Below are 23,776 nucleotides of genomic sequence, written 5' to 3' on the forward strand. Positions count from 1 at the left end.
AAAAAATTAAAAATTAAAAGTAAAAATAATAAATATTATCTTCTTATCTGTTATGGTTCAGTGACCGATCTGTTCTAATTGCTAAATATTGGTTAAAAACAATAACATTTCGGTTATTCACTGTGGAGTGTACCAGGATGAGATTTAGAGACTTCTCTATTTATATAGCAGCTAGAGTGCACAGTGGTACCAGCGCAGATGACATAGGACGTGGGTGGTATTCCTGTGTCATTGCGCAGATGCTGAGAAGTAGCGCTGTTATGAGCCACTACCAAGTTGGCGGCGATAAGCGCTACTGCGCATGCGCCATACAAAAATTGCCACACGGAGTGTCCTATTGGTTTGTGGGACCTCTCAGTATAATGAGGAAATTCAGACATGCGCAGTAAGCGGCGGAAGACGCCGACTTAGAGACATAACGTCCTCCATGAATCCTCTATGAGTTATGGGTGAGTGGACAGTCGCAATAGCAATATGTAAATGCAATAACCATCATTATGAGAAGTTTTATTTATAAGATCGCTAATGACTGATTAGTAATTATATGGGAGTAGCTGAAGGTTTCTTTCTCTCTCTCTCTCTCTCTCTCTCAGCATAGATGAGTGCACCCCCTTTGAAGAGTAAAATTGTAATTAATATCTCACTCAACACTGGAACAATTTCCAACATTTTGACAAGACTGAGTTTCATACATTTTTTAAATCCATAATATGAAAGTAAGGCCAATAAACACAAGGCTAGAGAGAGGTGTGTGTGTGTTTTGTGTCCTAATTTGTAGGACTGTATTATCGGCTTTGCCAAGTCAGAGGTACAGTGCTTTTCTTGCAGCATCTTCACAGCGCCACCTGGCGCTCACAATGCCTATTACACGTTCCTTGCACACGCATCCTGGTCTGTGTAGTTTCCTGCTCTGACATTTCAGCACGCAAACCTCACTAGTTGTGGAGTGAGAGGACTACACTACCCATGATGCCTCTGTGCTTTCTTGCCTGCGCTATAGCTGTCCCAGAAGCATTTATCAGCTCGGTGCTGAAGATAAGGAGGAGGGGACAGTGGAGGAGAGGAGTGCTGGACAGGGAGCATCTGCCTCTGCTCCTCTCATTGCTCGCACTGCGCTGGGGATTGCAGGCTGGAATAGAGGAGGGTTGGTCACCTTCATGCATGTGGCTGGGATGTAACAGGTAAAGGCTCAGCAGAAGGCTAGCCTAGAGAAGGCTCAGCAGAAGGCTAGCCTGGAGAAGGCTCAGCAGAAGGCTAGCCTGGAGCCACAGATCTCCTGCTGCTGGATGGGAGCCCGGGGCTAGCAGCTCAGCATGAGTGCAGGTGAGTGCTGCCCCCAGCCTACCTTTATCTATCCATGTAGTATAGCACTGGGCATAGTCTGCAGGATCACCTATGGTAATCCATAAGGGGAGGGGGTCCAGCTGGCCATAAATCATGCCCAGTGCCCAGCGTATGGCTTGTGCATGCATATATACAGTGATAAGGCAATATATATAGTGTGTCATCTATGATGGGCCGGGGTGGTCACAAGCCAGTGCCCACCTAACTGAGTAGCTTCATTTCTGCAGATCTGTAAGAGCGCTGCTTTATTACGTGGCACGGAATGATTTAATAGCGGGTGATTTGATCGGCATTCTTTCTGGCTGTGAAGGGGTTAATGTACCATGTGGCGGGTAAACGCCTTGCAAAGGAGGCCGGGATGCTCCTGTCAATCAATGGCTAGCTGGTCCTGGAGAGCAGAGAATGGATTTCTGCTCCTGCGCCTTTACCCAGTGAGCCAGGCTCATCCCCTTGTATTGGGCAGGGATGGAGCACATTATTTATAAGCACGGTGATACATAGTGGCAGATGCGCTGCATAAAGGACAAGTGTCAGGTGGAAGGGCATGACCGCTCTGCTCCAGTATTGTTCCTCTGCCTTAGCCAGGAATACATGGCCCACTTTATACAGCACCACCCATTGCAGAACAGAGGAAATCCAATCATCCGGCCAATGCATTTGCTGAGTGCAATTTTGCACTACATATAGATAAATACAGCGTGTCCTTTATTACAGTGCTCACGGGGCCGTCACCCAGCGGAGCATATACTGTATAGGGTGGGATATATCCTCTGTGTTGCGCTGCGTTCCCACCATGAGCTTTTGGTGAGTTTTTGATGTTTCAGACTTTCTGCCCCATTTGTGCACCCATTATGTAAAATACAGCGGAATTACTCACTAAACATTCACCTAGCGCGACAATTTTTGTCTTTCAGGAATATGGCTAAGTTGTTGTAACATTTGCCATATTAGTTTATAAAAATGCCATATTGCCAATTCTGTTTTTGGAAGATCGAGCCCCTATGAATGTAGGATTCCACCCAATAGGTTCATAATTGAATTTGGACTCTCCGGGTTCACACGAGCGTGTAAAAAACCATTCAGTTTCATCCAGCAAAGTGGGACGATTTTTTTCTCACTTGATAATGTCTGTAAAGCCCCACGGAATATGTTGGCGCTATATAAGCAAACATAATAAATACATTAGTATTGGATTTGGTTATGTGTCATTTTTTGAATGGAGGAATAAGGATGAATTCACATGTAGCTTCTTTGATCCATTTTTTTCCTGCATTAAAAATGCAGGTTTGGCCAGAAAACAGCGGAGGGAATGGCTCGAGTTTTTGATGCCTTAAGTTCTGCATGATGCACTTTTTCTTCTATTCTAAAAAGGATACAAAATGGAACCCATAAATATCTCAGAATAAACTATGGGGTCTCTCTGTTTCTGGTGGCATCAATTAGGCAGCAGATCTTGGGAATGATTAATGGTATGTACATAAGGAATAGTGACTGTAGGCTGAGAGTTTTCACCCAGCGTTCCCAGACTATTAAAGAAGTCTGTCATTCCCAAAATACAAATTCAGCTGCTTAAACATTTATATAGGGCACATAGTATCTAACAAAAATCGTACCAGTAATGTACATTTTAATGCTGGTACAATCTATGGGCACAGTCTACAGTTCCAGTTTTAAAGGGTAACAAACTGGACAATTGCCTAGGACCGCCCTTAGATAGGGAACCCCACTAAAGACTGCACTTATGTAGTAAACTCTTGAGTGATATGTGGGCACCGTATTGTCGTGTTATTTTGTCCTGAATGTTAATGCTGTATGGGCATTGTACGGCACTTCTTGGGTATAAAAATTTAGGTAAATGCGCAGATGTATCGTATATACTCGAGTTTAAGCAGACCCGAATGTAAGCCGAGGCACCTAATTTTACCACAAAAAACTGTGTAAACTTATTGACTCCAGTATAATCCTGGTATGCATGGCCCCCTCATCCCTATCCTGGTATGCATGGCTCCCTCTTTCCTATCCTGGTATGCATGGCCTCCTCATCCGTATCCTGGTATGCATGGCCCCCTCATCCCTATTCTGATATGCATGCCCCCCTCATCCCTATCCTTTTATACATGGCCCCCGTATCCCTTTCCTGGTATGCATGGCTCCCTCTTCCCTATCCTGGTAGGAATGGTCCTCATCAGAAAAACATTTTACAAATAAACCATCCTACTTACCTTCCCTGTGCTCCCTCGCAGCGTCTTGTTCCGATGCCAGCAGCTGATTTATGCTTGTAAGCAGCGCATAGCATGGACATTATGCGCTGCTTACATGTAGATCACAGCTGTCAGAATATTCACTGCTCTCCACGCCGGGACTATGTACATGGAGAGCAGTGAATATTCATTGCTCTTTAGTAGTGTGCACAGTAACCTCAGCCGCTGGCTTGCTGCAGCGGCCAGGCGATCACGTGTGCCCCCTACTAAAGGGAATGAATATTCACTGCTCTCCACGCCTATGGCAGTGGAGAGCAGTGAATAGTCATTCCTTAAGTAGCGGGCTCATATGATCGCCTGGCACTTCAGGAAGTTGGTGGTTGCTGCTACTGTGCCTGCTATTAAAGAGAAATTAATATGCACTGATAGCTCAGTGAATATTCATTTCTCTTTAGCAGCGGGCTAAGGTGTTAGCTGTAGCAGCCGGCTCCTGCCTCCTGTGACTCGCTGCTCCGCCTCTGCCGCTCCCCCTTTTCCTTGTGGGACCCTGACTTGAGAATAAGTCGAGGCGGGCTTTTTCAACATACAAAATGTGCTGAAAAACTTGGCTTATACTCGAGCATATACGGTACCTTTGTTATGAATGACAATTTTAAATTATGAGTAAAAGTGGAAAAATTTTGAGCAGAGGGTCTTACTTTACTTTTTGACCAGGTCCTCATTTTTTTGTAAATTTGGCACTAGAAGTTTAACAACTCTCTCTTTAGTCCCAGAATCCACTCTCCAAATACCAGCACATCTGAAGAATGAGGTCCTTGATCTGACGCTGGTGGTGGAGAGGAGGTCAGAATTCCCATTCCCACCTCTCCACGGAAAGCATCACGAGACCTGACTCCATTCTTGAGAATGATCCATTGGTGGGACCTACATCTGCTACACATTTATGGCATGTTCTGTGGAAATGCCAAAAATGTTTGCGATGGGAATTTGCCTGATTGACAGCTCTCCTGACCATCAGTCAGCCGCACCCCCATACACATTAGTCAGTCAGCCATCGATATTAGTGAGGTGTCATAAGTCTAACATGTACGGCCAGTTTAAGTGAAGATTTTCTTTGCTGGAACTGGAAAATGTTATGGATTTACATTCATAAAATCCAAATGTAAATCAGCAGCAAACATGCGATATGCAAACCCAGCCAAATGCTACGTTCCCACTATTAACTTTTGGACAGTCCTTGATGTTGCAGATTTTCGACACCATTTCTGCACCTATTAGGTAAATGATATTACTTGCGTTCTTTAATTACATTATTTTACACGTGTTTTTGATTCTGCGGCTTTTACTTCTTGTTCGCGTGTCTTGTTTTAAATAAAGCTACTTTGATTTTCATGCTTCCTGGTATTTGGCTTTGACAAAACTTTATTGATACAAGCATATATGGATTATATGTGTTTTTAGTGCACATTTATCATTATTTGGGTTAGTCACAATTATTCCAAAGCTTGACAGATTAATTAGAATATCATCAAAAAGTTCATTTATTTCAGTTCTTCAATATAAAAAGTGAAACTCATATATTAGATAGAGTCATTACACACAGAGTGATCTATTTCAAGTGTTTATTTCTGTTAATGTTGATGATTATGGCTTACAGCCAATGAAAACCCAATCGTCATTATCTCAGTAAATTAGAATACTTTATATCACCAGCTTGAAAAATGATTCTAAAATCAGAAATGTTGGCCTACTGAAATGTATATTCAGTAAATGCACTCAATACTTGGTCGAGGCTCCTTTTGCATCAATTACTGCATCAATGTGGCATGGAGGCGATCAGCCTGTGGGACTGCTGAGGTGAGAAGCACCTGTATGTTGGAGCACGCCGAAGACCCTCGGTTATCACACAAGCATGCTCAGATAACACCTTATCCGAGCACATTCGCTCATCACTAAAGATCCAACCAAACCCCAATTATGTGTCAGGCTTTATTTTGCCCTCTAGGATAGAATGGTCAGTGCTTGTTTTACCCTTTATCTCCTTTTCATGACTTTTTTGCCCAACTTGTTCTTGCCAGCAGATAGAAAAAGCAATGGGACTCTTGTAGATTGGAGATAGAATTTTGCCCTAGTGAGCGACATAAGATTGAACATAGACTTGTCATATATGCTTGGCATCTGTAAATTGGGCTGGATTTTCACACTTTTGGACTCTAGATGACCGCTCCTATTCACTGGCTTATGTGCACTAATTAGATCAGTGGAGTTAAATGATTCCATCATGTGAGCCGTAAAGCCGGCAGACATCACACAGGGAGCACATGCACAATTAGATGTGTCTGCTCCTTTGCTGCAAACACTAGGGGTATTCATCGTCACATATGTCTCCTAATGGGAAGCGTGCTCCCGCCACTTGTCTCTATCGCAATATGTAAGTACAGTCTGTGGTGTGACAAACTCAGTTCATTGCAAGCCTTTAAAGTGCCATCAGCAGAGCACAGGTGCCATTTGTGATAATTTGTATTCTACAAATGCAATAAAAATCTAAGAATTTGTCCTTATTCTGTTAAAAGAATACATGTTGTCAGGGTTTAACCAGTCCTGTAGAAATAATGTAGGTGATACAATGGTTAATCTGCTTATCTGCGCCATTTCCCGCTGGGGCTTAGTTGAGGTTTCTGGAACAGAAGGGAGAGACTGGCATAACAATCTATGTGTTCTACTGCAGAAAGGTAGAGGGGGGAGGCTCCTGCTGCAGCCAGGTGTCCTAAAGTACAAACAGGACAATGAGGTGGAGGACAGAGGACATGACGGATCTCCTGAGACACACGTGAAAGATCTCTTTTATATTTTTCTTAGTTATAATTTAAGATTGGATAAAATAGATAAAAAAATAGGTGATTAAGATTTAAAGAGAACTTGTCTGCTGATTTATGCTGCCAGAACCATGGGGCAGCGTGAATCCGAGACCGACAGAATGATCTCAGTAAGGTATTTTCCATTCTGAAATTGTGATGTGTTTCTGAGAAAATAAACTTAGAGATTTCTGCCTCTGGTGCAGGCAGCATAAATCAGCTAACAGGTTTTCTTTCATTCCCCTCGCTCATATATAGTCTTGTGATATTTAATCATAAATGTCAGCTGTAGGCTGATCAGACTTTTAATCCTAAGGTCATTACTTACTATGGATCTGTTAGGCTCACCGGGTGAGGTGGATTCACCAAGCCCAAGGTCCGGGTAGTCACACAGGCCACGGGCGTCATTATAGCATACAGGTGAGGCACGCACTATACGGATAGCTGGGATACTGGACATTGTAGGCAGACAGGGGACGTCAAGGAGACAACAGACAGGCAGATGGAATACTGGAGACCACAACCAGGCAGGAGACATCCAGGAGACCTCAGACAGGCAGCTGGGAAGCTGGAGACCGCAGGCAGGAGACCACTGACAGGCAGCTGGGAAGCTGGAGACCGCAGCCAGGCAAGAGATATCCAGGAGAGCACTGACAAGCAGCTGGGATGCTTAAAATCGCAGGCAGGCAAGAGATGTTCAGGAGACCACAGACAGGCATCTGGATGCTGGAGACCACATGAAGGTGGGAGACGTCATGAAGACTGCAGATAGGTAACAAAGCAGGTCAAGTGCTTTGAGCAACTCAGAGCTTTAGGAGCACTGAAGTCTTAATACCAAGACACAGGTTTGTGTCTTGGTGAACCTTTTAAAGACCCAGGCAGGTGTTCACATGGGATCAAGCCGGACCACCTGCAAATCTTGATGTTCAGCACAACAGAGACTAGCAGACCGGTTTGAGGGAAGCAAAGCATGGATCCAGGACAGGTGCATTACAGGTTCTCTCGTGAAGACTGTATACATTCAGTATATGTCATTGCTTGGTTTGGGGATTCAATCCACTGACCTGTTGCTGTGTGCTCGGGTCCCCTGTTCGATGAGTGATTGCCTTTTCTTCCCAATCCAAATGATGATGATTCCAATATCCTTTGTTTCCCCTTCTTGGTTTTCTCCTCTCCAGGTGTTTTCCATTTTCCTGTTTTGGTCTTCCTTATCACATTCTGGTTTGGGTTTTATATGTTCACCCTTCACTGCACTTCCTTGCTGGCTATACCTCTTGGTGGACTTGGGTTTATGTGCGCCAGCCTTTCAGCTATGGGGTTTACTTTGCTTGGTAAACACCAGTTGAATTTCTGCATCGAGTATGTTTGTTTTCCTTCCTAGTTCCTCTTCCTTTCGCCTCTTCAGTTTTCTAGGAAGTTATACTTGTTCCTTTTAATTTTTGGCTCTCCTTAGCTTTCCCTCACCCTGGGTTTTGTATCTTCCTGCACACTTTCATCTCCTATTGTTGACAGTGTGTTGCGATCTCCCCTCTGGTTCTTCATATGGTACGGGAAATCCCTCGGTGGCCTTTTAGGGAGCCAGGTCTGAGTGGTGTTGTTGAGTCGTGCGGCTAGGGTCCTTGTAGTCTGTACAGAGACCATTTGGGTCTAGCAGGTCTTCCCTTTTTCCGTTAGTGTGTGTTACGTTCATAGCAGTATATTGTATGATTAAATATTTATATACATGGAATTCACATGACGTTGCATATTAAACGTTGTTGGAAGGTGACGCCGGTTGTAATTGGGAAGAAGAACTTGTCATTTCACTGAATTATTAAATGTGCGAATTGCTGTCATTGTCCTCATCTCCTCTGCGAAGTACAGTGTGGATCAGTGCATACATTAGCACCGATCTGTGAGAATCCTGCTGCTGTCACTTTTGCAGAAAAATGGGAAGAACCAAAGGTCTGGGAGCATGCTGTACAGTGAAAGAAGTTTAGTTGTCATGATTTCAATTGCTGGAGGGGTAAATATTTCAAGAACCATATGATCCCTGGGCCGAGAACTGAGACAGCAGCATATTATTTAGTGATATGTCAGTATCAAGAGGATATTAAGAGCAATACTGACCTTGCAAAAAAAAAAAGAATAAAGAAAGATATCATTAATTTGGATTGCAATGTAATAAGTATTTACAATACTAAATGTTCCCCTGAAGAAGTTTCTTTGATCATTGCCAGTTCCACCACAGGAGATAGAAGTTTTCTATTAGTTGAGGTGGACCCATTACTATGGACCCTATGATTAGAGAATTTTGACCATGATGACAGTGTGTGCTCACAAAGGGTTATAATAGATGTGAAGCTCACGAAGGAATTTGGTTATTTTAATAATTGAGGAACAATAATGTGCAAATGGGAAGGGCTTTATGAAAACAGAGCTAACAGGTCTGATCTCGGTTGTTGTTGCTTTTTGTTCTTTAAGAATGTTTGGCCTCTGCAATCTTTTTTTGTCTGGGTTTTATGTAGAGTATGTAGAGGAGAGAAGGAACTTACTGATACTGGAACACCACACATAACATATATTGGAGAAAAATGGTGCAAAGTAATGTCATTTTTTTATTTATGCTCCTGTTGCAGTTTCACTGGAGGATGGGTCCACCACATGTGTGCGGCACAGCGGGACCGTAGACGTCTCAAAGTTTGTTTTTATAGGTTGTTCACCTTCTAGTATGGAATGTGATTTTTCTTAACATCAGAACCATAGATGTCTCATAGTATTCTTGTAGATTTTATATGGTTGTTCACTTTCTAGGATAACTGATTTTTTAGATTTTTCTTACTTTTTCTTACTTTTTATGTTCATGTTTCAGCATTTGTGGAGAGGTGGTGGGCCGTAGGATGGGGCAGGATCAGAGATACACCACAGTTTTCTTCTGTAGGTCACATGCCCTTAACTTAAGCCATTGTCCTTACACATGAGAAAGTTGTCCTAAAGGGCTTAAAGACTTTATTAGTCCTGATTAAAAAATGTTCAAGCGGTGAAAGAATTCCCAGTACATTGTGATTCCAAGGGGTTAAAGCAGAACATCACCTTATTTTTGTATCACACATCTGGTCCCATCAAGACGAAGTTCTGTGCACCTGCGGGTTTGGTCGGTGAGCTGTCTGTGGTTTCTAACTACGTTTTTTCTTTTTTATTAATGGCTTTATACCTTAATACAGTGGTATCTATCATGTAAGTTAGAGAACACTATCACAGGACAGCTACACAGCCTAAACAGTTCTGGTGTAAAGGGGTTTTAAGACCAGAAACATGTGACACTTGTCCGGTCAAAAGTTTCACGTAGGTCTGACCCCTTGGACTTCCGTAGATCACTGGAATGAAAAACCACAATTTCACCCCAGTTGTGTGATCAAAAAAAGACGGAAAAGGTTTCCACCACTAACTCACATTTTTTTCTGAAAAATCATAATAAAGTTGATTGATATTGAGGTAGTGTTTGATCCAGGGAACATACGGGAGTGAGGAATTTGCCCTCTTGAGTCTACTAACTTTTTTTCAATGATTTGATTTACGGTACATTTTTTAGCATTTTTTAGCATCAGCCTAGAACAAGAATCTGTATGAGCGAGTAAGATGTACACTGAAAATTGGGGAAAGTTTCTTTTCCAGATCCTAAATCTATTATAGCAACAAAATGTGGACCCAGATACATTGTGGTTGGGAACCAGATATAAACGTTTGGTAATGTTCGGTAATTTGTCTATCTGCCTTCGTCAGTACTTTGCTTTCAGAGATCCATATCTTGTATAATTTTACCGTTGTTGAGGATTATTGTTTTGGTCTAAATTACAATCTGTACATAGTCAATTAGTTGGAGATCAAAAATTTATTTACAAAAGTTCAAGTTTTTAATAGCTGACATGACATCTAGGAACTGAAAAGATGGTATTGATGTTCTCATTTTCATGCCAGAGAACCAAAAAAAAACAAACTAGCAAAAGAGTAGGACAGGTCGTAGGCAAGCGTTTCCAGTAATACTGAGTGTATCAGGATAACTTTCCTGAACCTATATTATGTGCAGTAATTTTCATGCCCTGACTGGACAGTTATTCAGCCTCCACAAAGTTTGTACCATAAAAAAAACCTAGTCTCCTTTCCCTTGTGGCTCCTCGTCCACCTTGCTGCTTCTAAAAGGAATGGGGCACACCTAATCTAGTGACAATTACTGTCAAGACCTACCCAACAATTTTTTAAGCATGTAGGGCCTAAAGGACCCCTTACACATTAGACTAAAGTTGACCGAACCTGCTGATAACGGTGGGATTGGCCAACAGTCTAACATCTACGAGGGCCTCCTGACTCTCCCCCAGCAGATGATGTCAGGAAGAGAAGGATCCAGCTGTTGGAATTTCAATGTCCGATCCTTTGTAGTCTCTGGAGGACCTACACATCCAGCCTATACACAGACAGCCCATTGATTTTAATAGACTCTGTGTAATTCCTTATTTGTCCTGTGGAGGTGCTGCAGGGAAGTTGAACACTTTCTCTTCATTATTAATCAACATCTCAATCTCTGATCATCTCATCATTATGATAAAAGGGTATGCCCAAGGTAGACAATCCTTTTAGGAATTTTTTTTTCCCATCCTGACTTCCATAGTTCCTGCAAAATGTGCCTACACAACAGTTTAACCAAGCCAGACATAGTAACATTTGACATTTTCATCTCAGTTTATTTATTTTCACTTTAATTCACATTATCAATTCGGAATGATGTTAGAATACATTCAGCGATGCAGGAAATATCTAAATTACAGTAATTTGTTCTTTTCAACTTTCGGTTCTTTTTAATGTGACTTATTTTATTTGTAATTTAACATTTACCCAGAACAGCAAATCAAATGGATTCAGCAATGTTTTTCTTGTTAAAAGCCTGGAGGATGATTTATTATTACCTGTGCACCATACGTGCCAATTTGTCAGCCATTGTAGCAGGCCTCATGTTCCTTATTTAATTTTATAACGAGTCGTCATCACAAGTTGTACAAATCTTCAGTCGTGTTCTTTTCAGGCACATTTGCCTGTAAAGGGGTTATGTCATCTTCTTAAATGGATAAAATTGCAAAGTGCATGGGAAAAGAAGCAAGTTTGCAATTGACCTCGTATTAAAAATCCTCTCCGTTCCAAAGAATGGAGGAAATTTTAATGTGATCTGTTGTGAATTTGCTTTTTGCTCCCTCTAGTGGTTACTAGTTTTTTGACTCTGGTTTTTCTGTCATTCCTTTTATCCGCACCTGGGTCGTTAGTTAGGGGTGTTGCTATATAAGCTCCTTGGACCTTCAGTTCAATGCCTGGCAACGTAGTTATCAGAGCTAGTCTGCTGTGCTCTTGTCTACTGATCCTGGTTCCAGTTATATCAGCTAAGTCTGCCTTTTGCTTTTAGCTATTTGTTTTGGTTTTGTATTTTTGTCCAGCTTGTTCCAAATCTATATCCTGACCTTTGCTGGAAGCTCTAGGGGGGCTGGTGTTCTCCCCCCGGACCGTTAGACGGTTCGGGGGTTCTTGAATTTCCAGTGTGGATTTTGATAGGGTTTTTGTTGACCATATAAGTTACCTTTCTTTATTCTGCTATCAGTAAGCGGGCCTCTCTGTGCTAAACCTGGTTCATTTCTGTGTTTGTCATTTCCTCTTACCTCACCGTCATTATTTGTGGGGGGCTTCTATCCAGCTTTGGGGTCCCCTTCTCTGGAGGCAAGGGAGGTCTTTGTTTTCCTCTACTAGGGGTAGCTAGATTCTCCGGCTGGCGCGTGTCATCTAGAATCAACGTAGGAATGATCCCCGGCTACTTCTAGTGTTGGCGTTAGGAGTAGATATATGGTCAACCCAGTTACCACTGCCCTATGAGCTGGATTTTTGTATTCTGCAGACTTCCACGTTCCTCTGAGACCCTCGCCATTGGGGTCATAACAGTTTGCCAGGCCCGTATTAAATGTTTAATGCATTGCAGAAGAGGGATTATAAGAAAGAAGATTCTGAGTTTTTTTTTTCTTCTTCCCCTTTACCTCAGAGTGGCTATGCTTGCTGCAGACATGAATGTCCAGACCTTGATTACAAGTGTGGACCAGCTGGCTACTCGTGTGCAGGGCATACAAGACTATGTTATCAGAAATCCTAGGTCAGAACCTAAAATACCGATTCCTGAACTGTTTTCCGGAGACAGGTTTAAGTTTAGGAATTTCGTGAATAATTGTAAATTGTTTTTGTCCCTGAGACCCTGTTCATCTGGAGATTCTGCTCAGCAAGTAAAAATTGTTATTTCGTTCTTACGGGGCGACCCTCAGGATTGGGCTTTTTCGCTGGCGCCAGGAGATCCGGCATTGGCTGATCTTGATGCGTTTTTTCTGGCGCTCGGTTTACTTTATGAGGAACCCAATCTTGAGATTCAGGCAGAAAAGGCCTTGCTGGCTATGTCTCAGGGGCAGGACGAGGCTGAAGTGTATTGCCAAAAATTTCGGAAATGGTCCGTGCTGACACATTGGAACGAGTGTGCACTGGCCGCTAATTTTAGAAATGGCCTTTCTGAAGCCATTAAGAATGTTATGGTGGGTTTTCCCATTCCCACAGGTCTGAATGATACTATGGCACTGGCTATTCAAATTGACCGGCGGTTGCGGGAGCGCAAAACCGCAAATTCCCTCATGGTGTTGTCTGAACAGACACCTAATTCGGTGCAATGTGATAGAAAAACCGCAAATTCCCTCATGGTGTTGTCTGAACAGACACCTGATTTAATGCAATGTGATAGAATCCTGACTAGAAATGAGCGGAAAATTCATAGACGCCGGAATGGCTTGTGCTACTACTGTGGTGATTCTACACATGTTATCTCAGCATGCTCTAAACGTATAGCTAAGGTTGTTAGTCCTGTCACCGTTGGTAATTTGCAACCTAAATTTATTCTGTCTGTAACTTTGATTTGCTCACTGTCATCTTATCCTGTCATGGCGTTTGTAGATTCAGGTGCTGCCCTGAGTCTCATGGATCTCTCATTTGCTAAGAGCTGTGGTTTTATTCTTGAACCATTAGAAAATCCTATTCCTCTTAGGGGTATTGATGCTACACCATTGGCAGCAAATAAACCGCAGTATTGGACACAGGTTACCATGTGCATGACTCCTGAACACCGCGAGGTGATACGTTTCCTGGTTTTACATAAAATGCATGATTTGGTTGTTTTAGGGCTGCCATGGTTACAGACTCATAATCCAGTCCTGGACTGGAAGGCTATGTCAGTCTCAAGTTGGGGCTGTCGTGGTATTCATGGGGATTCCCTGCCTGTGTCTATTGCTTCTTCTACGCCTTCGGAAGTTCCGGAGTATTTGTCTGATTATCAGGATGTCTTCAGTGAGTCTGAGTCCAGTGCACTGCCTCCTCATAGGGACTGTGACTGTGCTATAGATTTGATCCCAGGCAGTAAATTTCCTAAGGGAAGACTGTTTAATCTGTCGGTACCTGAACATACCGCTATGCGTTCATATATCAAGGAGTCTTTGGAGAAAGGACATATTCGTCCGTCTTCTTCCCCTCTTGGTGCGGGATTCTTTTTTGTGGCAAAAAAGGACGGATCTTTGAGACCTTGTATTGATTATCGGCTTTTAAATAAGATCACTGTCAAATTTCAGTATCCTTTACCGCTGTTGTCTGACTTGTTTGCCCGGATTAAGGGTGCCAAGTGGTTCACCAAGATAGACCTTCGTGGTGCGTACAACCTTGTGCGCATTAAGCAAGGTGATGAATGGAAAACCGCATTCAATACGCCCGAAGGTCATTTTGAGTACTTGGTGATGCCTTTTGGGCTCTCCAATGCGCCTTCAGTTTTTCAGTCCTTTATGCATGACATTTTCCGGAAGTATCTGGATAAATTTTTGATTGTTTATCTGGATGATATTTTGTTTTTTTCTGATAATTGGGATTCGCATGTGGAGCAGGTCAGGTTGGTCTTTAAAATTTTGCGTGAAAATTCTTTGTTTGTCAAGGGCTCAAAGTGTCTCTTTGGTGTACAGAAGGTTCCCTTTTTGGGGTTCATTTTTTCCCCTTCTGCTGTGGAGATGGACCCAGTCAAGGTCCGAGCTATTCTTGATTGGACTCAGCCCTCGTCAGTTAAGAGTCTTCAGAAGTTCTTGGGCTTCGCTAACTTCTACCGTCGTTTTATCGCTAATTTTTCTAGCATTGTGAAACCTTTGACGGATATGACCAAGAAGGGCTCCGATGTAGCTAACTGGGCTCCTGCTGCCGTGGAGGCTTTCCAGGAGTTGAAACGCCGGTTTACTTCGGCGCCTGTTTTGTGCCAGCCTGACGTCTCACTTCCCTTTCAGGTTGAGGTGGATGCTTCGGAGATTGGGGCCGGGGCCGTTTTGTCGCAGAGAGGCCCTGGTTGCTCTGTTATGAAACCTTGTGCCTTTTTCTCTAGGAAGTTTTCGCCTGCCGAGCGAAATTATGATGTGGGCAATCGGGAGTTGTTGGCCATGAAATGGGCATTTGAGGAGTGGCGTCATTGGCTCGAGGGTGCTAAGCATCGTGTGGTGGTCTTGACTGATCACAAAAATCTGATGTATCTCGAGTCTGCTAAACGCCTTAATCCTAGACAGGCCCGCTGGTCATTGTTTTTCTCCCGCTTTGATTTTGTTGTCTCGTATTTACCAGGTTCAAAGAATGTGAAGGCCGATGCTCTTTCTAGGAGCTTTGTGCCTGATGCTCCTGGAGTCGCTGATCCTGTTGGTATTCTTAAAGATGGAGTTATCTTGTCAGCTATTTCTCCGGATCTGCGACGTGTGTTGCAGAGATTTCAGGCTGATAGGCCTGAGTCTTGTCCACCTGACAGACTGTTTGTCCCGGATAAGTGGACCAGCAGAGTCATTTCCGAGGTTCATTCCTCGGTGTTGGCAGGTCACCCGGGAATTTTTGGCACCAGAGATCTGGTGGCCAGGTCCTTTTGGTGGCCTTCCTTGTCAAGGGATGTGCGGTCATTTGTGCAGTCCTGTGGGACTTGTGCTCGAGCTAAGCCTTGCTGTTCTCGTGCCAGCGGTTTGCTCTTGCCCTTGCCTGTCCCGAAGAGACCTTGGACACATATCTCCATGGATTTCATTTCTGATCTTCCGCTATCTCAGGGCATGTCCGTTATCTGGGTGATATGTGATCGCTTCTCCAAGATGGTCCATTTGGTTCCTTTGCCTAAGCTGCCTTCCTCTTCCGATCTGGTTCCTGTGTTTTTCCAGAACGTGGTTCGTTTGCACGGCATCCCTGAGAATATTGTGTCAGACAGAGGATCCCAGTTCGTTTCCAGGTTCTGGCGATCCTTTTGTAGTAGGATGGGCATTGATTTGTCGTTTTCGTCTGCTTTCCATCCTCAGACTAATGGACAGACGGAGCGAACCAATCAGACTTTGGAGGCTTATTTGAGGTGTTTTGTCTCTGCTGATCAGGACGATTGGGTTACATTCTTGCCGTTGGCTGAGTTTGCCCTTAATAATCGGGCTAGTTCCGCCACCTTGGTTTCGCCTTTTTTCTGCAACTCTGGTTTCCATCCTCGCTTTTCTTCGGGTCATGTGGAGCCTTCTGACTGTCCTGGGGTGGATTCTGTGGTGGATAGGTTGCAGCAGATCTGGAATCATGTGGTGGACAACTTGAAGTTGTCACAGGAGAAGGCTCAGCGCTTTGCCAACCGCCGCCGCGGTGTGGGTCCCCGACTACGCGTTGGGGATTTGGTATGGCTTTCTTCCCGCTTTGTTCCTATGAAGGTCTCCTCTCCCAAATTTAAACCTCGTTTTATTGGGCCTTACAAGATATTGGAAATCCTTAATCCTGTATCTTTTCGTCTGGATCTTCCTGTGTCGTTTGCTATTCACAATGTATTTCATAGGTCCTTGTTGCGGCGGTACATTGTGCCTGTAGTTCCTTCTGCTGAGCCTCCTGCTCCGGTGTTGGTTGAGGGCGAGTTGGAGTACGTGGTGGAGAAGATCTTGGATTCTCGCCTCTCCAGGCGGAGGCTTCAGTACCTGGTCAAGTGGAAGGGCTATGGTCAGGAGGATAATTCCTGGGTGGTCGCCTCTGATGTTCATGCGGCCGATTTAGTTCGTGCCTTTCATGCTGCTCATCCTGATCGCCCTGGTGGTCGTGGTGAGGGTTCGGTGACCCCTCACTAAGGGGGGGGTACTGTTGTGAATTTGCTTTTTGCTCCCTCTAGTGGTTACTAGTTTTTTGACTCTGGTTTTTCTGTCATTCCTTTTATCCGCACCTGGGTCGTTAGTTAGGGGTGTTGCTATATAAGCTCCTTGGACCTTCAGTTCAATGCCTGGCAACGTAGTTATCAGAGCTAGTCTGCTGTGCTCTTGTCTACTGATCCTGGTTCCAGTTATATCAGCTAAGTCTGCCTTTTGCTTTTAGCTATTTGTTTTGGTTTTGTATTTTTGTCCAGCTTGTTCCAAATCTATATCCTGACCTTTGCTGGAAGCTCTAGGGGGGCTGGTGTTCTCCCCCCGGACCGTTAGACGGTTCGGGGGTTCTTGAATTTCCAGTGTGGATTTTGATAGGGTTTTTGTTGACCATATAAGTTACCTTTCTTTATTCTGCTATCAGTAAGCGGGCCTCTCTGTGCTAAACCTGGTTCATTTCTGTGTTTGTCATTTCCTCTTACCTCACCGTCATTATTTGTGGGGGGCTTCTATCCAGCTTTGGGGTCCCCTTCTCTGGAGGCAAGGGAGGTCTTTGTTTTCCTCTACTAGGGGTAGCTAGATTCTCCGGCTGGCGCGTGTCATCTAGAATCAACGTAGGAATGATCCCCGGCTACTTCTAGTGTTGGCGTTAGGAGTAGATATATGGTCAACCCAGTTACCACTGCCCTATGAGCTGGATTTTTGTATTCTGCAGACTTCCACGTTCCTCTGAGACCCTCGCCATTGGGGTCATAACAGTGATCTCCTCGCTGCCTGGGTTATTGGCCACCGCTATAGTTTAACACCGGTGGCCGGTACACAGCGCTTACAAGCTCTTTGCTTTAGAGCATCGGAGAATGCATGGATCGGATCTCCTGGCCTACCAGAAGCAAGGAGTCAGAGAAGCGGTACGCTCCACAAAAAAAGTAGACAACGTCTTTAAAGGAAAAACATGGCCTCAGTGCCATAGTTTCCTAGATATTTATCCCAGAATACAAGCACTGTCATGCCCAATGTCAGGGCCTTACCTAGTCCAGTGGTACGTACAGGATTAGTTTTCAATGTAAAGCATTTTCCTTCTTGTACGTATTTTCACAGCAAATTTCCCCTTATCTAGTGCAATAATGGTGTGGGGTGAAACCTGTAGCCAAATCCGTAATAAAAATCCCAAAATCCCATGAAGATCTCTATTGTAGATTCGTCAGGGGTTCTGTAATGAAATCCGCAGAAACAGTCGCGTAACTTGAAGTTTATGGACTCCAATGCAAAATCTCCAACAGGGACCTCAACAATCATCTGAAGGCCCAACGACATGTTCTGGCTAATTTTACAGTGAGGTCTAATTCATAATGTAGAAAAGTGATGCCTCTATTAAAGATGAATATATAACTCCCTGAACTCTGCAGCGTGATTCCCGTAAGTGATATCGTCTAGTTGAAAAGTATTGACCATGAATCTAATGGATGCTCCTTTTCTTTAAGTTAATTTTACAGTTCAGTCTGTTCACTTCTCTTCCGCCTACGTAATTAACTTTGATGGTGCTGTATAGATATGTAATGTAGTGTGAAAAAGGTCACCTCTAGAGATATTAGATCGGTAGACATTGACATTTCATCTATTGCTACATTGGAGGACTTGGTGTCCTTGCTCACCAGAGCAATCAAATCAAATAGGTTATTTGTGAATCATCCCATGAGAGATAGACCCTTTGGATAAGTGGTTTCAAAATAGTCTCTAGATGGGCTTGTCTTCTCATGGACATTTGAGGCCCATTATTGTGTAAGATCCTGGATGAGTTTGGCCTAGATGTTTATGAGCCCAAGACATCTAATGATGCTATAGATATACCAGTCCTTCTGAAGGCAGTCAGACCCATTAACGTGGCTGAAGTGAGGGTGAGAAAAGATGAATGGACTATATAAATCCAACATGCTCAATTTTCTGTTCTTGAGTTCAGAAAAATCAGGCAGTCCTCGCTGAAAGTGGTGGGATGCACAAATGACAGTGTAATGTCTGTTGGCGGTCTAAGTCTTGTGGGCTTTGACCTCAATTACTTGTAATATTATATATATATATATATATATATATATATATATATATATATATATATATATATAATGCACAATAGGTTTTAGTATGTCATTATGTGTGGAAAATGTAGTAAGTGAAAGCAATGGATGGACTCGTAAAGTGCAACCGCACTGCATCTGTATTAATTAAGAACATGACTAGAACCTAATGCTACGAATAACATCAATTATCTGTTGATTAGAAATTCAGTTTTATGTATGCCAAGTCTTCGGCTTTTCATTTTGCAGCCAATATTTTTTCTTTGAAAACATTCTACACTTTCCATCTCTGTAAATTTACAACAAAGGTAAAGACCATATGGAGAGCTCAAAAAGCACAACGAATCCAAGGGTACCGTACCACTAGAAAAAACCTAAATGGCATTTAGTTTTGGTTTGTCATGGAATGCTATGCAGGAAAAAAGTCTCTTCCCTTAGAAAAACATGATGGTGTAGCAAGAATCAGAATCTGAATTGAACTAATGATGTCAGAACCCCACACCCTCCTTACACATTTGATGTTGGCCATATGCTCTTTTGCTGGCTGCTTTCTCACCTAACTCTCTAATATATAGGCGTGTTCGAATCAGGGGAGCATTCTTGTGTTCTTTTACTGCTAGACTTCTCTAATGACGGCTTATCTCCCAGGGATCAATAGGATCGGCCTTCGGAAATCCAACATCATCTGTTAGGCGATATTTGGGAGTCTCCTATACCATTAGATTGTCAGCCAATCCCACCATTTTCTGAGGGTTCGAATTACTTTAGTTATCCTCTTGATAGACGAGTATGAGAGCATGGATTTGCAATCAGAAATGACTCAAGAACTTCCAACCAACCAGGGTGGCAATGTAAAGATTTGTAGTTACCTGATTGTCAGACGGACAAATTATTCAAGACAAACAAGCAGAAATGTTGGGTTACTCTGATAGTTCAGGTAGAATTTCAAAAAATTGCACCTACTAATGTAGGAACAGAAATGTCCTGTTCCTTGTACTTATTAAAACAATTACAAGGCACCCATAGGATTCAGTAGGCATCCATTGTGATTCAAGAGCTTGAATCTAGGGTTAAAGCATTATCACTGTTTGCTATGCTATGGAAAAGCCAAATCCCTAAATAAAGTCTTCTACTGCAGTTTTCTCAATGTTCAGTCCAGCATCAATATCATGTCTGAAAGTGGCTTCCGACCAGTTAAGGGTTGGGGACTTCTGTATTAGGCTACTTTCACACTAGCGTCGTACGACGCACGACGAATTGCGTCGTTGCGAAGTATCGACACAAGCAGTGAAAGCACCGCACAACGGGGGCAGCGGATGCTGTTTTTCAACGCATCCGCTGCCCCATTGTGAGGTGCGGGGAGGAGGGGGCGGAGTTCCGGCCGCGCATGCGCGGTCGGAAATGGCGGACACAACCCACCAAAAAACATTCCATGCAACATTTTTTGTGGCGACGGTCCGACGCAACACGACGCAACCGTCGCACGACGGTTGCGACATGTGGCAATGCGTCGCACTGCGTCGCTAATGCAAGTCAATGGAGAAAAAACGCATCCTGCAAGCACTTTTGGAGGATGCGTTTTTTCTACAAAACGACGCATAGCGACGTGCAGTGCACGACGCTAGTGTGAAAGTAGCCTTACACAGTACATTTCCAGCTTAAGTTAAGGAGGACCCTAACCACTGGAACCAGTTTCAAGGTAATCAGTCACCATGAAAAATGTCCATGACTACTGTCTACAAATCTTATCTAGCTGAGGAAAAACAGATTTGAATGAGGTAATTATCTCTAAGCTCACTTTCACTCACCCTGTAGTAACCCAATAAATGTCCATGTCCTTAATGACAATGAGGCATCTGGGAGTCAGTCTCACTTTATTTGTCTACAATGCAGAGCATGGACAGTTTGTGTAACGGGAGTGGTGGAACCACTGTGCTGTGGTCCGAGGAGAGCCTGGAGGGGCATAACTAGGTGAGCACCTGACTTCTCAATAGAGCCTCTGATTGTGGGGTTAGACTTGGCTGCTGACGAACACCAGGTGCTACTCCAAGACAGACCACGGACGCATGGCAGCTGACCCCCAAGGGTCCCCCAAGGAAATGGCCTGGATGGAGAGGACAGCTGATGCAGGCAGGCACTGGCAGACTGGTACAGCTGATACACAGGTTGGCATGGCAAGTGCAGACGGGACCAGCTGAAGTTCAGCAAGCATGGCAGGTGCTGGCAGATCTGGTTGACATACAGACTGGCACGGCAGGTGCAGGCGGTTTCGGCTGCTATACAGACTGGCACAGTAGGCGTAGGCGAGTCCTGCTAATATACAGACTGGCAAGGCAGGTGCTGGCGGAGCCGGCTGATGCTCAGACTGGCATGGCAGGAACTGGAAGATCCGGCTGTAATACAGACTGGCATGGCAGGTTCTGGTGGATCCGGCTGATGTACATACTGACTTGGCAGGTGCTGGCGGATGCGGTGGTAATACAGATCGGCAAGGCAGTACTAGCAAAGGACAGAAAAACACTAGCAGACTGGGACCTGACAAATAGCAAGCGTGTTTGGGAACAATGTTGCACAGGCATCTCCATGCAGATTGAGGTGCCTTAAATGATAAGTGTCTCCTAGCCATTAGCTAAGGACACTTTAGGACAGCGCGTGGCCCCTTTAAGAGGGAGAGAGTACGCACCCTAAACACAGTCCTCGAGGATCTGTGCACCATGCACCTGCCCTGGACAACCGCAGACAAGGAAGAAAGGGGAATGTCATGAGTGTGTCAGGTTGGCAGACAGTCATCCTGGGTCCGGCTGTAGAAGGTCGTTGCGATTAGCTCTACAAGCACCTTCCTGATTTTTGAATCTCTGTTATGGAGTGATATCCTTCTTACTCTAGGACCCAAGAGTTACCTCCACCTTTTGATGCTAAATAACACAGCCTTGGTGAAGATTTAAATACATTCAGTCTCTGCAGCAGGGTGCTGATGTTAGCTCAATTTCCTTCTGTCTGGTTGGAATTACTAGCAGTCTGCTGGTGTCTTCTTGGAGGATTGCTGGTGTGATATCTCTGTGGTCTTCTCAAGCTAAGTGTATCCCCTCGTTTGTCCACCCTCTCTGTCTTTAGTTGTAGTGGGGGCTGACTAGTGCAAACCCCATCCCCTCCCTATCCAGGGCCTATTGCTAGGGTCAGGCAAGGATTTGCTTCCTGCTCGGCAATAGGGGCAGAACCTATTTAGGGACATCAGGCGAGACAGGGTGTTCTTAGATCTGCCTAGGGGTCTCCACTCCCCCCTTCCCTAGTGTTTGGGCTTCCACTCCCTCTCCCTGTTGTTGTGCACCTTGCTTTCCTCTCACTCAATGTGATAGGGAAATGCGGGACGGTGGCCGCAGTGGTGAGTAGGGTTTTTTCCTTTTAAATGGCCTTCGGTTCGGTCTCGAACCATGGCGACTTGATGGATGAACGATCTGTAGGAAAATTGATCTTGTACAAGCCTAGATAGGTCAACCAGGGCCTTCTCTGCTGTTACCTTGACAGTATCAAGCCATTGGGTTGCTGGTCTTCCTCTTCTTCTTGTTCCTTATTTTCTTCTGACCATGATGTCCTTCTCCAGTGATTGCTTTCTTCGTATGATGTGTCCAAAGTAGGCCTGGTTGTAGCTTGGTGATCCTTGCTTCGAGTGACATGTCTGGCTTGATTTGTTCCAAAATTGATTTGTTTACTCTTCTTACTGCTGTCCATGGTATTGGTACGTTACCACAGAAAAGACCAAACTATGTATGAGTTCTTAATGCGGGGGAATGAACAGTAAGTTAAGAAACTTAACATGGACAAAACAGAATTCATCATCTTTCCCCCATCTCACGCGACCCCCCCAACAAACCTATCCATTACAGTACATGGCTGCCCACTCTCCCCAGTCCCTCAAGCTCGCTGCCTCGTGGTAATCCTTGACGCTGATCTCTCCTTCAAACCACATATCCAAGCCCTTTCCACTTCCTGCAGCCTTCAACTGAAAAATATTTCACGAATCCGTACATTCCTCAACCAAGAATCTGCAAAAACCCTAGTCCATGCCCTCATCATCTCTCGCCTTGACTACTGCAACCCCCTGCTCTGTGGCCTCCCCTCTAACACTCTCGCACCCCTCCAATCTGTTCTAAACTCTGCTGCCCGACTAATCCACCTGTCCCCCCGCTATTCCCCGGCCTCTCCTCTCTGTCAATCCCTTCACTGGCTCCCCATTGCCCAGAGACTCCACTACAAAACCCAAACCATGACGTACAAAGCCATCCACAACCTGTCTCCTCCATATATCTGTGACCTCGTCTCCCGGTACTTACCTACACGCAACCTCCGATCCTCACAAGATCTCCTTCTCTACTCCCCTCTTATCTCCTCTTCCCACAATCGTATACAAGATTTCTCTTGCGCATCACCTCTACTCTGGAACCCTCTACCACAACACATCAGACTCTCGCCTACCATCGAAACCTTCAAAAAGAGCCTGAAGACCCACCTCTTCCGGCAAGCCTACAACCTGCAGTAACCACCGATCAACCAAACCGCTGCATGACCAGCTCTATCCTCACCTACTGTATTCTCACCCATCCCTTGTAGATTGTGAGCCTTCGCGGGCAGGGTCCTCTCTCCTCCTGTACCAGTTATGACTTGTATTGTTTAAGATTATTGTACTTGTTTTTATTATGTATACCCCTCCTCACATGTAAAGCGCCATGGAATAAATGGCGCTATAATAATAAATAATAATAATAATAATAATAATAATAGAGATGAGCGGACCCGTGTATGTTCGTGTTCGTTAAGTTCAACTGAACTTTTGTCCAAAGTTCAGTTCTGGAGCCAGAAGTCTACTCAAACTTCATAGAAGTCAGTGGGGACCTGAACTTAGATGCTATAAAAAGGCTGTAATATGGTCGTAGTAAGGGCTAAGCGTCTCTCTCTTTCTCTCTTCTCCCAAAAGTCCAAACACTAAAACGGACTTCCAGGAGAAGTATGTGGTCGGAGTTCGGCACCAGATCCCTGTCCGATACAAACCCCGAAAATTACAGTTTGAATTCACTGATCACTAGTTAAGAGATAGTAATCCCTTAAATGTATAT

General features: G+C 44.1%; 1 protein-coding gene across 3 annotated transcripts in view; it reads left to right on the forward strand.

The window, feature by feature from the left end:
• The first annotated feature begins 1,020 nt into the window (after positions 1-1,020).
• ABLIM2 (actin binding LIM protein family member 2) overlaps positions 1,021-23,776 on the forward strand; it is a 200,883-nt gene continuing 178,127 nt past the window's right edge. For all 3 annotated transcript variants that reach the window (XR_013220102.1, XR_013220101.1, XM_077280086.1), the window contains exon 1: positions 1,021-1,323. Coding sequence is in view for 1 of the 3 variants with exons in the window: in XM_077280086.1 (XP_077136201.1) it covers positions 1,314-1,323 (10 nt within the window). In the remaining 2 variants the exon portion in view is untranslated. The remainder of the gene's footprint in view (positions 1,324-23,776) is intronic.

This window comes from Ranitomeya variabilis, chromosome 1 (assembly GCF_051348905.1).
Source record: "Ranitomeya variabilis isolate aRanVar5 chromosome 1, aRanVar5.hap1, whole genome shotgun sequence".
NCBI classification, from domain to species: domain Eukaryota; kingdom Metazoa; phylum Chordata; class Amphibia; order Anura; family Dendrobatidae; genus Ranitomeya; species Ranitomeya variabilis.